Genomic DNA, 14,297 nt, shown 5'->3' on the forward strand with positions numbered 1-14,297 from the left:
ATCTAAAATTAAACGTCAACCAATATTTTCGAGACCGTGGCGAGACCTTTCCTCCAACCATGCCGTCGCCTCTGCGAAATCTTCTAGCCAATCCAACTCCGCGTCGCCGCGCGGAAGAACGGGCAAGCCTGCTGATTGAAACCGCGAGGCACGTATGCAGAGCTTCGGAGTGAGCCTACGCTCGCTTGTGTGCTGATTCTCCAATGCCTTGCATAGGTCCGTAACCCCATCCACCTCTTCTGCTGCATCCTCCCGCGCCCAATCCGGTGCGTTCTCCATAATTGCTTGGCACTTTTCCACAATCTCCACCGGCGCGGATGGCGCCCCGTCAAGACCATCATAAAAGTATTGTATTTGGCTCTCATACGGCACAAGAGGAGGATACTTGAAGCGGAAGGGTTCCACTTCCCTGCTGTTCCAGCGAGCGGTCTTCGCCCGTTTAATCATCCTTCGCGCCTCACGTCGCATTTGAGTGGGAATATGCTCCGCATTGAACTCGTCAGGAGCCTGGGTTCGGGGATCAAACGGCTGCTTTAGACGGGCGGGATGGGCCTCGTAGATATCCGCCAGTCGGTAGAGTTCCGCTGCTAGCGTTTCTGCTCTGACTAGACGGACTTGTTGATACATGTCGACAAAAGCTGCTAGTTTGTCGGCGGAGAATACAGCGCCGTCTGCATGGTGCTGGTATTTGTAATCCCTTTCACCTAGTTCGGGGACCTTAGAGAAGATTGCTGAAGCTTGCGCCGGTAATTTTGGGAGAATCGGTGCGACGATTCGGGAGTAGTCTTCGTGCAACGTTGTCCACGTCTCAGTGAGGATGATCGCGTTCAACTCTGAGAGCCACCTTGTTCCCAGCTCCCCTCGTTCCTGTCTGAAACGAGTCCAGTTCTTATCCAATTCATGCTTCCAGTCTGGATTGCGATAGGTGAGAAAGTAAAGGCGGCCTTTCTCTTTGAAGACGTCTGGTAGATCTTCCTTGGATTCCGGTTTCTTGAAACATGCGAACTTTACGCGGTCTGTAATGGAGAGTAGTGTCTGCCATTTACTCATGTCTTCGCCGCGAAAGTATTTACCCCAGAGCGATCGGCTATTTTTGAGGGACCAAGTAAGACGTGGCCCGGCGCAAGAAGAAAGGCGAATTAGTTGCGAGTATTCCAGTTCGTCTAGTATATCGTCGTGAAGCTCGCATGGAAGCTTCTCAAGGTCCTGTGCGATACGCTGGTATCTCTTAGGCGCCAGCTTGATTTCCATCTTCTTGTCGGATGCAGTTAGAACTGTCGGTCGAAGGCGGGTGAAAGTGGTGCTGCAATGCGATCAAATTCAAATCGAAACTCAGTGTATTTGTCTGATGTTTTCATGAGGACGTTTATTCACGGAAGTTCTTCTCTTCATTGAGAAGCAATCTTGGAAGCTTTCGCTGTTTTCCTTGAGTCACGAAAAGGGCGCTGGTAGTGGCAGGCGCGCCGCCCTCAACCAGGGTCGGCTGTCGCAACTACCACAAATGGCCTTTATGTTGCCCGAGTTTCCTCTCATGCACAGAATCAGCAGGCACCGCCATGTCAACTCGATGCAACTTCATCGGACACCAATTTTCCTGTTACTACGAGAGCGTTATTTCGTTATTATCTTTCACGTTGATCTAGTCATACATATACCTCCATAAAGCCGCCATTCTGACTCATTACAGGCACCATACTACGCAGCCATAGACACCCCTGAAACAATGTCCCGACGCTTGTGGGAAGACACCCGTCAGCGGCCCAAAGCCATGTAGCTGGGTAGTATACCATCTACCCGGTTATGGTACGGATGGAGCATTTCAGATTGCTGCGTGCCTTGCACTGTCCTGATCTGGGCCACGACATCAAGGTACTCATATACGAGAACTGCCTTAGTAGAATCTGACCTTATTTGGACCAAGCGGCGTCAAACAGAACTTCAGATGGACCTGCCTGAGCATGCGTTACTTCCTTCGGAAGTCACGACTACCTTAACAGCCACTACACATCTGCAGAAGGCTGCTACCTTCCAGCGCGGCACCACAGCTGATCCTCTCATGGCACGGTTGGGGGAGCGCGTTCATCATAGTCGATCCCCCAGCCTCAAGAGCCTCACCGCCGATCCCAAGCACTACTACTACTACTAGGTCTATTCTAGCCTGTTCTAACCTTAATATTTAAGTATATAGGCTATTCTTTTTCTATAAAGTAAAACTATAGTTTAGTTAATAGTACTTTAAGTATATTTTTATAAACTATAAAGCTCTTTTAGCTATATTATAGTTATATAGGTAGTAGTAAGTATAAAAGTAATACGCTAGACTAATCTCTTTCTCTTTATTTATTATATTACTTAGTTATAACTACTTTTAATAATTATATTATTTTATTTATTAATAGTAAAGCTACTAAAAGCGCTATAATTAATTCTTTAACTATATTATAAAAGAAGTAGATCTTTCTTTATAAAAAATTAAACTTTACTTCTTTTAATCTTATCTAAAAAGCTAGAGCCTAGTTTATACTTTTTATTACTAAAAAGTAGAAAAACTTCTAAAATAGTAAGCACTACTCTAAAAGCTATATAACTAAGTTAATAAGTATAGCTTTAAATAATAGTCTTAGCTAAAATTTTTTCTAAGCTTACTTAATAAAGCTAAGTAAGCTATTAAAGAAAAATAAAGATTAGACTAACTATAAGAAGTAATACCTTAACTTAAATTATATACTAAAAGAAATCTAGAAACTATAGAACTAAGTATAGAAGAATAGTAAGAGCAGGCGCAAGAGTATATAACTATAGGTGCTTTTATATAACTAGGTTTTAGCTCTTAGCTAAAATAGAGCTAATCCTAAGCACCTTAGCGAAGCTTCTTTAAAGAAGATAGGCGGGTAGTTCTGTACAAAGGAGGATAACTCGGCTGTTAGAGTGGGGCTTGGGTACGCTAGCAACGGCTTAGGTCCCGAGGTCTTGCGGGGGTGCACCCTGCTTCTTTAATATATCTCATCACAATATGCACGTTCGACAGCAACTCTTGCGAGCACGATAATTGGTGGGCCGGTTTAATATTGTGATTGTCGCCTGTTTACATATCGCACGTCTTGCTTAACCCATTACAACAAATAGCTCTCACCACGTGTCCACCACAGTCCCGTATTAGCCATCCACCCATCAAAAGCCACTGCCGACTCCCGAGATCGAGCTAACGACCATCTACTGCTTGTAGCAAGAGGTGCGGAACTGAGCGTTCCAGCCACTGACAGTGCTGTACTTTCCACCAGCAGCGCAGGCGGTGCCGACTTCAAGAGGGTTGTTGGGGTTGGTGGCACCATCGGCGCGGTGGGCGTTGGTGCACCAGCGCTGGCAGTCGAGGTCACCAATCTTGGGGTCCTAAAGAGTATCTCAAATTAGCATCCAAGATGCATTTCATCTTGTGTCGTTCATGAAGGGTTGCTCACAGAGTAGACGCAGCAGTGCGAGCCATCACCGAAGAGGCACTGGCAGAACTGGGCGGCCTGAGCGCTGATGGCGCTGGCGATGATGATAGTGGCGAGGGAGAGAATGCGGACCATTTTGGCGGTTGTGAGAAGTCTCGAGGAGGTAGTAGAAGAGTGTGGAGTAGAGTGGATTTAGATTGAGTGTCTTGGTGCTGTCCAGAGAGGGTGGTGCTCTGATATTTAAGCTTGCTTAAGCTCTTGCTTATATCTACAGACAAATGAGTCGGCACTGATATTTGGCCGAGTGATGCTCTCATATCGCTCAAGATAGTGCATTCAAGTTAGCCCAGCCTCGTACGGTCGTTTTCGACCACCGGATATTCACGAGTGTCGGTGTGTTCTAGGGGTATCTCCGTGTCAGCAATCGTGACATGCTGCGGCTACCGGCAAAAGGATTATGTGCAGGAAACTATTGCGTGTGATTTACAAGGGAGAGGAGCAAGTCACCATAGGCCAACGCAGGGGTCATGACTAATACGAGAGACCACTCAGGTCCACGCTTCCTTCTCGGCGGATATTTCCAAGATCACGAACTCACTAACCCAACTTCCAAGACTTGAATGGATCGATGGGGTCAATTTTGGAGCGGTATCTACGGTACCATCTCACCTACATGTTTGAGGGATCACGTACTAACGCAGGGGCGATAACGGATGGAGAAACCACGCTTCATTTTCGGTCGTTAATTCCAACATCACGAGCTCACTAGGCATGTGCTCCATCTACACGCTGCTGGAGTCCTCAACGAAGACACCACCGCAGATCTGGCCCTCATCAAGGTTGCTCTCCTGGAGACCAGCGGTGGCGACGTCGGAAGTACCCGTGAACCGGTGGGTTTCCTGGGGATGCACATCTGGAACTGAGGATATCATTCCGACTTGGCCAAAGTAGACTTTCCAAAATTACTAGACATTGGGTTGTATCTCGTGGCTGCAAGCGCTTTACTCGCAACTGTCTGATGGCAGTTTTGGTGGACTTCCTCTCATCCTCCCCTCGTGCTACTCATTATCTTGCTTCCATCTTCTAGAGTGCAGCATGGCTGCAGACTTCATGGTAGTACATACCACAGTGAGCATACCGGCCCGGTCTGCACAGATAGCGACTGGCTTCGGGACATTCAGCGCGCATCTTTGGCCGTGTATTTCCCCCGTGCCGGTTTTGGTGATAGTTCACTAGTTGGCTGCTGACACAGTCCCCTTACTACTATCGAATGTACATGGTTTGGCCGTAGAGTGGAAATTTGGGTCCGAGGCGCTCATGGTCAACGGGATCCACAACAGGCAGTTCCAGTGAGGCTCTGCCACAACTCCAGAAACGTCTGGTAGTACTGACTCGTGACGGTCCGAATTCGGCAGTCGGCACTTTCCTGTAAGCACAGTAGACCACGTTTGGCAGGTTCTTCCAAATTCGGTCAACTGTTCGGTCATATTATATGCGCTGTTTAGAGCTGATCGGTGTACGTTGAAGGGTGACGTAGGAAGACAGGCGTGGGAACGTGTTATGTAAGATCGTTGCGGCTGTTCAAGCCCGTGTAGATCTTTTGCGCATCATCGTGATGGTGTGGTGGTGAGACTGTAGTTTTCTCTATTTGTACAGGTGCTTGATGCGATTGATTGCATTGCTGTGTATGTAAGGAGTGTGTGTCGTAGATGTCGTTCTATCTAGGTATCCAAACATCGTTTAGATCCCGTCTGCAGGTGCTCTCCGACTTCCGCACTGACCTCCGAACCTAAGGACCATTCGGCCCTACCTAGGTATCTAGGTATCGTTCCACTGACCTCAACATCACAATGGAATCGGCGCGACGACTTTTTTTCTACTCAGCTGACCACAATGTTTCATTGTGATAGACGAGGCCCTTGGAGTTGAGATACTTCCCATTCGAGACCATCCCCTTGCGCATGGGTCTTGTGAAATGCGGGCCTTGGCGGGAAGGTACCCAGGTGTGGTTGGTGGGTCGTCTCCGGGTCGTCTCTGTTGTGATAGACGAACATGATCTTGCCATCTATATAAAGCAACAGTGGTCTTCTCGATACCTAGCATACCGACACAGCATCTTCATTACCCACAAGTTTTACACACCTCCTCATCACACTCAACTACTCATTCACCTCGATCCACGACAAAATGGTCCGACTCTCCATCGCCGCGGTATTCTTCGCCGCCATCACTTCCGTCGCCGCTGATGGATGGTGCCAATGCCTCTACGCGGATGGCTCCCACTGCTGCGTTACTGTAAGCCAATGATAGCCCGAGTGGAATCAAACAGTTAAATTCAAACGACCGAATCTAACGATGTACTAGCAATACGGCATCAGGAAGGACTGCGTGGCCCGATGCATCGACAACGGAAACTCGGACAACAAGTGCAACGCTGGTGGCAAGTACTCGGACGTTAGCTCATGGAACGCTTCGTGGCGCCGCTCTTGCACGGATTGGACCATTGGAAACGCGAAGTAGAGGAGGAGCTCGTCAGGGTGCCCTTGCGCAGTTCTTAAGCAATCGTCTCTTTGTATTATGGCAGTCAATGTAACAATGTACCTTCTCTTAAGTTTCCTCAGTTCTCGAGATCCTAGGACCTCAATCGCTGGGAAGCTCCCATTCAATCTAAACCCTTTTCTGTAAATACGGTAATCGCCGCGTGTAATAATTGATATGACGGTGTGCCTTCTCACCGTGTGTAACTGATACGATGATGAACCTTTCCAAACGAAAACAAGCGTACTGTGGTAGACTCCGTGAGATTACTTGAACAGATCCAATGTGACCTATGCACGTCCCACCGTGGGGTGCTTCGTAAATCCGCCGAAATATGATTATGACTCGTATTATGCGGTCTCTTAGTCTGTTGGACTCTATAAAGATCGTGGTCTCTCTTCCACTCCTCAGCACCATCACACCACTCATCACATCTACCCACATCCCAACCCAACTGCATCTTACTCATCATCAACGCCCAACATGCGTCTTACTGTTGTTACCGTGCTCCTTGCCAGCGTAAGCAGCGTTGTTGCTTCGTACTGCCAGTGCCTTTACCCAGACGGCAGCCATTGCTGCGTTATCGTAAGTCGTCATGTATCACTTCACACTCAAGATTGACTTGCTCACCATCGTGATGTTTTTCAGGACAACCTTGTCGATGATTGCCCGAGAATGTGCTTGAGGGCGTCCAAGGACAGCACGACTGCTGGACAGTGCAACGCCGACGGGAAATTCTCTAATGTCAGCTCATGGAACGCCCAGAGACGCAAGCAGTGTGGCAAGCCCTACATTTACTAGATTCGGAAATTCACTCGCACTATCGCCAAAGCTCCTGCGAAGTCGTTCTGGAGGATGGGACTGAGAAGGTTTTGTGGTGGAAACTGGTAGGAAGATCGCTCGGGGACGGTTCTTGAAACATGATGGGGCTGTGGATGTTGAGGCGGGTCGATCGTGGGTACCATTGCGGATGTAGCGAGTAACAGCAAAATAACACCTTGCCTATCTCCCCACCCTTCCGTACTGTTCAGAAATCATACCAGAAGCTTATCATGCGTATGTGAAAATCAGTTGACCGGAACTTTTCAGTGTCGTTAAGCTCGGGTCGTACAGGCGGCTTCATGGATGGCGGCTTACGGGTACCTGCGCTACTTGCTCAGCTGTTCAGTTGCGACACCCTCTCATATTTCCTTCCCTCTTCCGTGTATTACAAGTAACATACTCGTTTCGAAACTGCTGAAGATGTTGCTGTTTTGTGACAGACAGGCCGATGCCAGACATGTAGACCCCGTCGTAGTTACATTCGTGAGAGGAAGCCTGAAAAGACAATTTTTGTTCAAGAAGCCGGAAGCCTCAACATCTCCCATCTTCAAGTCAACAACTTCATCGTTTTTGACATACTCAACCCCTCCAACACGCCAACCACATCCTACCATGTCCCCATCCATCGAGCTTACCACTACTCCTCGCCCTACTCCTCCTGTCACATCAAAATCCACACCGAAAGCCCATCTCATCCTCGTTGTAACCTCCCTCTACCTCGGCACCTTCCTCGTAGCCCTCGACACCATAATCCTCAACCCCATCCTGCTGACCATAACCAAAACCTTCCACGTCCTCGACCATCTCGCATGGTATGGAAGTGCGTATCTTCTCGCGCTCACAGCACTGCAGCCCACATTGGGGAAACTGTATAAAGTGGGGGATGTCAAGATGTTGTATCTTGTCTCTGTGGGGGTGTTCGAAGGTACGTCGGATGCTTTCTTGGTCTAATGAGTGTAGGGTGTACAAAACGATAAGCTGATGTAACCATTAGTCGGTAGTGTACTCTGCGCGGTCGCACCTTCATCTGCAATCTTCATTCTAGGGAGAGCGGTGGCGGGATGCGGAGCAGCGGGATTGATGCAAGGCTCTTTTGCCGTGATAACGAAGACTGTTCCTTTATCCCAGCGACCCTTCTTCTTCGGGCTGTTCGTCAGTGCGTTTGGGGTCAGTATTGGGGTCGGGCCAGTGGTGGGAGGTTTGTTGGCTGATCGAGGACTATGGCGGTGGTGTTTCTGGATGTGAGTACGCGCCGGATCGATGGTTCTGTGCTTACGAGTTGCAAGCAATTTGCCCTTGGGTGCCGTGGTCTTAGGACTTGTTGCAGTGTTTTTGAGACTCGAGAAGGAATATCGACTTGGGAAAGTGAAGACTGCCAGCAGCGGACATGAAGTCGGACGTTTTTTCTTCAAGCTGGATCTGGGAGGAAGTCTCTTGCTGATCGCGTCCATGTGTTGTCTCTTCATGGCAATGCAATGGGGCGGCCACCGTCTTCCTTGGAACTCTCCCATCATCATCGGCCTTTCCGCTGTCTCCGGCGTCTTACTTGTGCTGTTCCTCTTGGTGGAGTGGAATATGGAGGAAGACGCATCTGTACCGTTTGGAGTCCTCAAACAACGGTCTATCGCTTTCGGAGTAGTGTATCTATTCTTCTTTTCGATGCCAAATTTCTCGGTATGTAATTGCTCCCCGCACACAAGTTCCCGATAAGACTGATATGAAGATAGTACGGAGTATACGTACCCATGTTCTTTCAAACAGTAAAGGGATTCGGCGCGCAAAGGAGTGGTGTAGAGATTCTGTTCTTGACGTTGACGCAGATTTTGACTGTAGTAGTGGTTGGGGCCCTAGTTTCAAGATCAGGTTATTACGTGAGTTTTTGCACAACGATCTCGCTGTTCTGGACTGAGTCTCGATAGACGCCATTCATCATCCTTGGGACTGGCCTGAGCGTAGTAAGTTCCACTTGGAAACTTTATCGCCATGATCAACTAACCATTCGAATGAAGGTCGGATCCGGGCTCATTACGTTACTCAACGTCAGCACCTATCATGGTGTGTGGGCGGCATACTTCATCATATGCGGTGTTGGTACTGGCTGCGCGATCAATTTGCCGTACACAGCTGTGTCGGCTGTCTTGAAGGAGGAAGACATGGTCACCGGGAATGGTAAGGCTTGTTTACGTCGTGTTATCTGAAACCTGACTTTCTCTTCAGCATTGTTACAATTTGCCTTCCAACTCGGCGGTGCAGTAAGCCTCTGTATATCACAAACCATATTCTTGGGTCGCTTGACAGTAGTCAAGTCCAGCCTTCCGAATTCGCCGGTGGAAGGACTGGACAGCAACGGAGCGAACAAGTTGGCGTATCAGAATGCCATTCGGGACGTTTTTTTCTTCTTGCTGGTGACGAGTTTGCTTGCCTTGGTTGCGTCCTTTGGGTTCGAGCACAAAAATATCAAGAAAGTTGAAGAAGCCCAGAAGACAGGCAGTGCACAACGCGCGGAGGTGGAGTAACTGCCTTGTTAAGCTTCTGCTACAAAAGCGCATGTATGGGGAGCCGGACAAGAGGATGTTGAGCTATCCGTACAATGACGATAAGTAATGCAATTGCCTATTGAAGCATAGCTATGAGGCTGGCGAGGGCGTATGGATGCAGATCCTTGTGAGAAGACTCGATGATGCTTGGACGGTAGCAGGTATGATGCATGTGATTCTGATCACGAGGCACGTTTGCCGCGTCTAAAGGCTTATGGAGCGGCGGAGTAATATAGTGGTCACGACGCGTGACGCGGTAGGGTAATGACCGGGGGTTAGCTTGGACAGCTCTGCCGAAGCCAGCCCCGCGACACCTCAAGCAGCAATCGAGCATCTCTCCCGACTCCAGCACGCCGCTCCGTCAGTCCACTCTGGCGTTGGTACACGGCCAAAACGCTTTCGCATATCAATTACCTACACAACTTCCAAGTCGCATCGCCTAACGCCGCACCTGTCCACTTGGCTAGGCAGCCGTATCGTGGGGCCGTACAAGTACTTCGAATACGAACGACGATATCTGCAAGCACCGACGAACGCACGCCTAACACTCAATCGACGAGCGGAAAAACAACTGCACAGTATGGCAGCCTTCTTCGAACAGCTATGGGAGTCCATCTTCATCGCGGGGCCGACGCCCACGCTCCTTATCGCAACAAACGCCTCGTTCGCTGCGCTCCAGGTTCTTCTGTTCGTCATGCTCATTGCGACGTACAGCATACACTTCGTCATCCTCTCCCTGTTATGCGGAGGTCTCTGGTGGTCGATAAACTGGTTCGCGACGGAGCTCAAGGCTGCGCAAGCCAAGGAGGAGGAAGCAAAGCGTATCCGAGAAGCTAGAAGGGGCGGAAAAGAGAAGGGAGGTGCAGGCGACGACGGAGACGGCATGGACACAGGCGACGATACGGAGGTGGATACCGAGGTCGAGCAAACGCAAACTATGAAGCCCAAGTCGAGCCAGCCTCGTGCGCCCCGCCCCGAGACACAAAGCACGGTGTTTGTGGAGAGACCGGGTGGAAGTGAGACAGAGAACCCAACACAGGCTGCTGCTTCTGTCGGTAGTGGAGGTCCTACTACTGCGAGTACTACAGGAGCGGCGACGAGTCTTGCGGCACCGGTAGACGAAGCACTGAAGAGAAGGAAGGGCATGGGTGAATCAACAGGTGATCTATCTACCGATAGCGAATGGGACAAGCTATCGGAGGACTCAGAGGACAAGTGAAGTCAGGCGCATCTTGCTAGATACTATTCGTATGTTTGGATACTAGACGCGATTAGATTCTGTGGACCTGTACACCGATGTCATTACACGTGAACACGCGCGGCCGCCTCTGTTGCCCTGCATATCAGACATGGCTGCTATTCAAGTGCCGTTGCTAGTCCACCATAATCTCTCTTGGATCATCGTCTGCCTTTGTGCCCATCCTGTTCGCGATGCATGTGTCTGATGCCCAACCTCGTCAAGTCGATCTGGTCGTGCTTGCCACGCGCCGCAGCAGGGCCCTGATTGCCCCGCCATGTATCCAGCATCCCCCATCCCCCATCACAGTGCCCTAGACTTGATTCTCTTCAGCCAGCGCCGCACACCATTTCCCATGTCACTGATGAGGACGCGTCACCTCCACCCGCACCGGTAGCGGTCCTGTTTGTCGCAAAGTTGTTGCCTTGAGGCCGTCATTCGCGAATACCTAGACATACCTCGTACGCCCCGCCGCTCCGCAACACGCATCCTCCGCAATGGCGACCATCAACACCCCCGTGAGCCTGCCCGAGGTGACGGAACAGGCCGGAAACTACACATACAATGCGCACATTCCCCTGGCGAATTGGCTGCGCACAGCCAGTACCATGCAGAAAGAGGTGTGTTTACTTGCCATGGCTGAGATGCGCATGCTCACTCCCACCAGGCCCAAGTTTATGAAGCAGAGGGCAACGACGCGCAGACATACCTCCTCCTATACCGGCATGCCGACCTCGTCCTCCAGAAACTACAGGGCCATCCTGACAGGAACAAGCCCGAGAACCGAAAAGCGCTCAATGCTGCAACAGCAGCCGTCAGTCGCGATCTGAAGAAGCTCGAGGAAATCGCGCCGCGCATCAAGAAGAGGCACGAAGAATACGAAGAGAGGAGACGGAGACAGAAGGAAAGCCTGCGATTGTTGGAAGGGCAGGGCTTGGGTGCTCTTCCGCAGGAGCTGGACGGGTTGGCGATTCAGGATCGGGGACCCAAGAGACGGTCGTTCGATTCGCGGCCCACGATCGATGCGCGCTCTCTGGAGAACCAGTCGCTTGCCGCGAGACTGGCGCAGAGAGAAGTGCGGAGGAGAGATACTGTCAGAAGAGGTGTGCGACAGCATGGCATCTCAGAAGAGGAAGAGCATGCGCGCCGCAGTGGAGGCACCTGGGACAGCTGGCAGCAAGGGCCCGAAGGAGACGACATCTCAAACCAACTGCAAGAAGTTGCCAGACTTCAGCAAAATGGCCATAGAACATCTTACACCTCGGTAAGCTTCATGCGACAGTTATGTGGCTTCTTTACTGACAAGTCCAGCGTCCCGCGTCTCAGTCCGCGTCTCCATACCACTACCCTACCGTACCCTACAAGACCGCCCAAGAAAGATGGTCCGACTCCCAGTCACGCGACACGGCGCCTGCGCGACCTCCAAAAGAGCAGATATACAGGCCCTCTGGCACACCGGCAGCCCCACCGCCGTTGCCGCCCAAGTCTCCAGCTTCTACGTACGATGCGCGATACGATCATTCACGACCTCCTCCTGTCCCAGGCAAGATCTCAGAGAGCGCGCCACCTTTGCCAAGCAAGATACCGGACCAGAGACCGTTGACACCCTCCACCGAGCTCGACGAATTTACATTCAAGCCTTCTGCCTTCCTGGAGAATGGCGATCCCCTCCGTCCCGTTTTCCTCCCGTCCCAACTACGCAATCAGTTCCTTGCCGTTGCTTCCTCCAACACACGTCTCAATCTTGAAACATGCGGTATGCTGGGTGGAATACTAAAGTCCAACGCCCTCTTCATCACACGACTCATCATCCCCGAACAAACTAGCACGAGTGACACCTGCGAGACGTTGAACGAAGAAGAGCTATTTGATTACTGCGACAAAGAAGAGTTGATGGTCCTCGGTTGGATTCACACGCATCCGACGCAGACCTGCTTTATGAGCAGCAGAGACTTGCACACCCATGTCGGATATCAGGTCATGATGCCAGAAAGCATCGCCATCGTTTGCGCTCCAACAAAACAACCTAGGTATGTCATCCAACCTCCCCTTAGTTTCGTTCAAAACACTGACAGTGATATAGCTGGGGTTGTTTCCGCCTTACTGATCCCCCAGGCAAACAAGCCATTCTGAACTGCAGTCGACCTGGTATATTCCATCCTCACGACGTCGATAACATCTACACCGAAGCGCTCAAGCCGGGTCATGTGGTCGAGCTGACCGACGCGCCCCTGGAAATCGTGGACATGAGGCCCAAGAAGAACCTCTAAATCCGCCATCCTAAAACCATAACTATGATATGGTTGCACGAGGAATACCCATTATATGCAGGTCATCGACATGAAGGAACATGTTCATTGCATAGCGAGGAGTTTGGAGCATTTCAAGAGTATATGTTGCTCACCGTGTTCTACGGAGTAGCTTACAGGGTATACAGTCGTGTATATTTGTCGATCGATAAGTAAACGCACATTTAGAAGTAGCTTAGGTGTGTCCTGTAGATATCACGCATTTATCACTGCCACCTCCTCTTTCGGTCTGATCAGTCGCTGTCTACCTTCTCCATTCTCTCCATACGCTAGTGGCCTACGCCATATTCTTGGTATCGCGCGCAGATCAAGTCATCGTCCGATTGTACAAGAACGAGTCGATGTCACTCTACATCGATCGCTGGTACTTTCGATGGCAGGTACGTCGTCGTTACACATGCATTGTGCTGATCCTCCCAGTGTTCATAATTTATACAAAGAAGCAACATCAAGCATTGCACCGGCAAGTCCCGCACGTTTCCCGATCAACACGAGAAAATGCAACGTGAAATTTCCCCAACCCACGTGGGAAAAGGAAAACCTGTTCACGCCTTACCAGCACTTCGGGAATGACCCCAATCTAAACCCACGCACGACCGAGCCCAACCCAACCACATTTCTCCACTAACGCAATACCCCCATCGCGAACAACAAACATTTCCACGATCGTCGACGTCATCGTATACAATGTCAAACACCCTCACCACACTTACCCCTTACAGCGGCTATACATCGGATAAGGAACCGTGCCGATACCCGAAGTTCCCCCCAACCGATAACACAGCAGCCCGAAACATTTCGGGAGATCGACAAATCGACAATTGGCATGTCTGTCTAGTCTGCTTTTTCGCAACTCGCGACTGTCGTTGTGCATATATGCATATGCCATGTTGCCGAAAGCGGACCTGAGAGTGCAGGTGGTGCTTCGAAACCTGTTTCGCTACTGTGATCATAGTCAAAGTCAGGCAAGACACTCGATGCGAATGCCGTATCAGTGGCCCGTACGAGGCTAGTTAGTCTTCTTCCACGACTATGGTGGTTTGGTAGCGTGACAATTGTATTAGAAGCACTACGTGTGCGGATGGTCGGGTCATAAGGCGTTCCATTGGTTTGGGGGATTCGGGTCGAGTGTGGGTTAGCCAAGGCAGGTTTCTTGTCCTTGTGTCGTTCTAGATTGGGGAACGTTGGGTCCGAAGTCGTGATTTCGGCTTGAGCCGAAGGGTTTGCGGCTAAGGGGTTGTGGATGGGACTTGGTAAGAGTGACTGTGAGCCATGTCGTGCATGCAGGCGGGTACTGTGGGTATTTGATAAGCAAATTCTTCTAGAATATCCCTCAGACACTCAGATACATCTGGTTGGTGTCGGGATTGAAGCTGCTGGTCCATCACGAAGCTCTGCCAAGATACAACAGCCAGCC

General features: G+C 50.3%; 6 protein-coding genes across 6 annotated transcripts; 4 read left to right on the forward strand and 2 right to left on the reverse strand.

The window, feature by feature from the left end:
• Positions 1-15: 15 nt before the first annotated feature.
• Positions 16-1,251, reverse strand: J4E88_001407 (uncharacterized protein; the record flags this gene model as incomplete). The annotated part of the gene is made up of 1 exon (XM_049395076.1): positions 16-1,251. One exon carries the CDS (start codon positions 1,249-1,251, stop codon positions 16-18), a length of 1,236 nt encoding a protein of 411 aa, XP_049258940.1.
• Positions 1,252-3,213: 1,962 nt separating this feature from the next.
• On the reverse strand, positions 3,214-3,572 carry J4E88_001408 (uncharacterized protein; the record flags this gene model as incomplete). Its single annotated transcript, XM_049395077.1, has 2 exons — positions 3,214-3,390; positions 3,459-3,572. The coding sequence occupies 2 exons, from the start codon at positions 3,570-3,572 to the stop codon at positions 3,214-3,216; spliced, it is 291 nt and encodes a 96-aa protein (XP_049258941.1).
• Positions 3,573-5,624: 2,052 nt separating this feature from the next.
• On the forward strand, positions 5,625-5,957 carry J4E88_001409 (uncharacterized protein; the record flags this gene model as incomplete). Its single annotated transcript, XM_049395078.1, has 2 exons — positions 5,625-5,732; positions 5,802-5,957. 2 exons carry the CDS (start codon positions 5,625-5,627, stop codon positions 5,955-5,957), a joined length of 264 nt encoding a protein of 87 aa, XP_049258942.1.
• Positions 5,958-7,409: 1,452 nt separating this feature from the next.
• J4E88_001410 (uncharacterized protein) lies at positions 7,410-7,748 on the forward strand (the record flags this gene model as incomplete). Its single annotated transcript, XM_049395079.1, has 2 exons — positions 7,410-7,617; positions 7,675-7,748. The coding sequence occupies 2 exons, from the start codon at positions 7,410-7,412 to the stop codon at positions 7,746-7,748; spliced, it is 282 nt and encodes a 93-aa protein (XP_049258943.1).
• A 1,752-nt stretch (positions 7,749-9,500) lies between these two features.
• J4E88_001411 (uncharacterized protein) lies at positions 9,501-10,553 on the forward strand (the record flags this gene model as incomplete). The annotated part of the gene is made up of 2 exons (XM_049395080.1): positions 9,501-9,506; positions 9,684-10,553. 2 exons carry the CDS (start codon positions 9,501-9,503, stop codon positions 10,551-10,553), a joined length of 876 nt encoding a protein of 291 aa, XP_049258944.1.
• Positions 10,554-11,068: 515 nt separating this feature from the next.
• Positions 11,069-12,841, forward strand: J4E88_001412 (uncharacterized protein; the record flags this gene model as incomplete). Its single annotated transcript, XM_049395081.1, has 4 exons — positions 11,069-11,191; positions 11,239-11,835; positions 11,883-12,601; positions 12,655-12,841. The coding sequence occupies 4 exons, from the start codon at positions 11,069-11,071 to the stop codon at positions 12,839-12,841; spliced, it is 1,626 nt and encodes a 541-aa protein (XP_049258945.1).
• Between the last annotated feature and the right edge of the window lie 1,456 nt (positions 12,842-14,297).

The sequence above is a fragment of the Alternaria novae-zelandiae genome (assembly GCF_023758075.1).
Source record: "Alternaria novae-zelandiae strain BMP 2774 chromosome Unknown scaffold_2, whole genome shotgun sequence".
Lineage (NCBI taxonomy): Eukaryota > Fungi > Ascomycota > Dothideomycetes > Pleosporales > Pleosporaceae > Alternaria > Alternaria novae-zelandiae.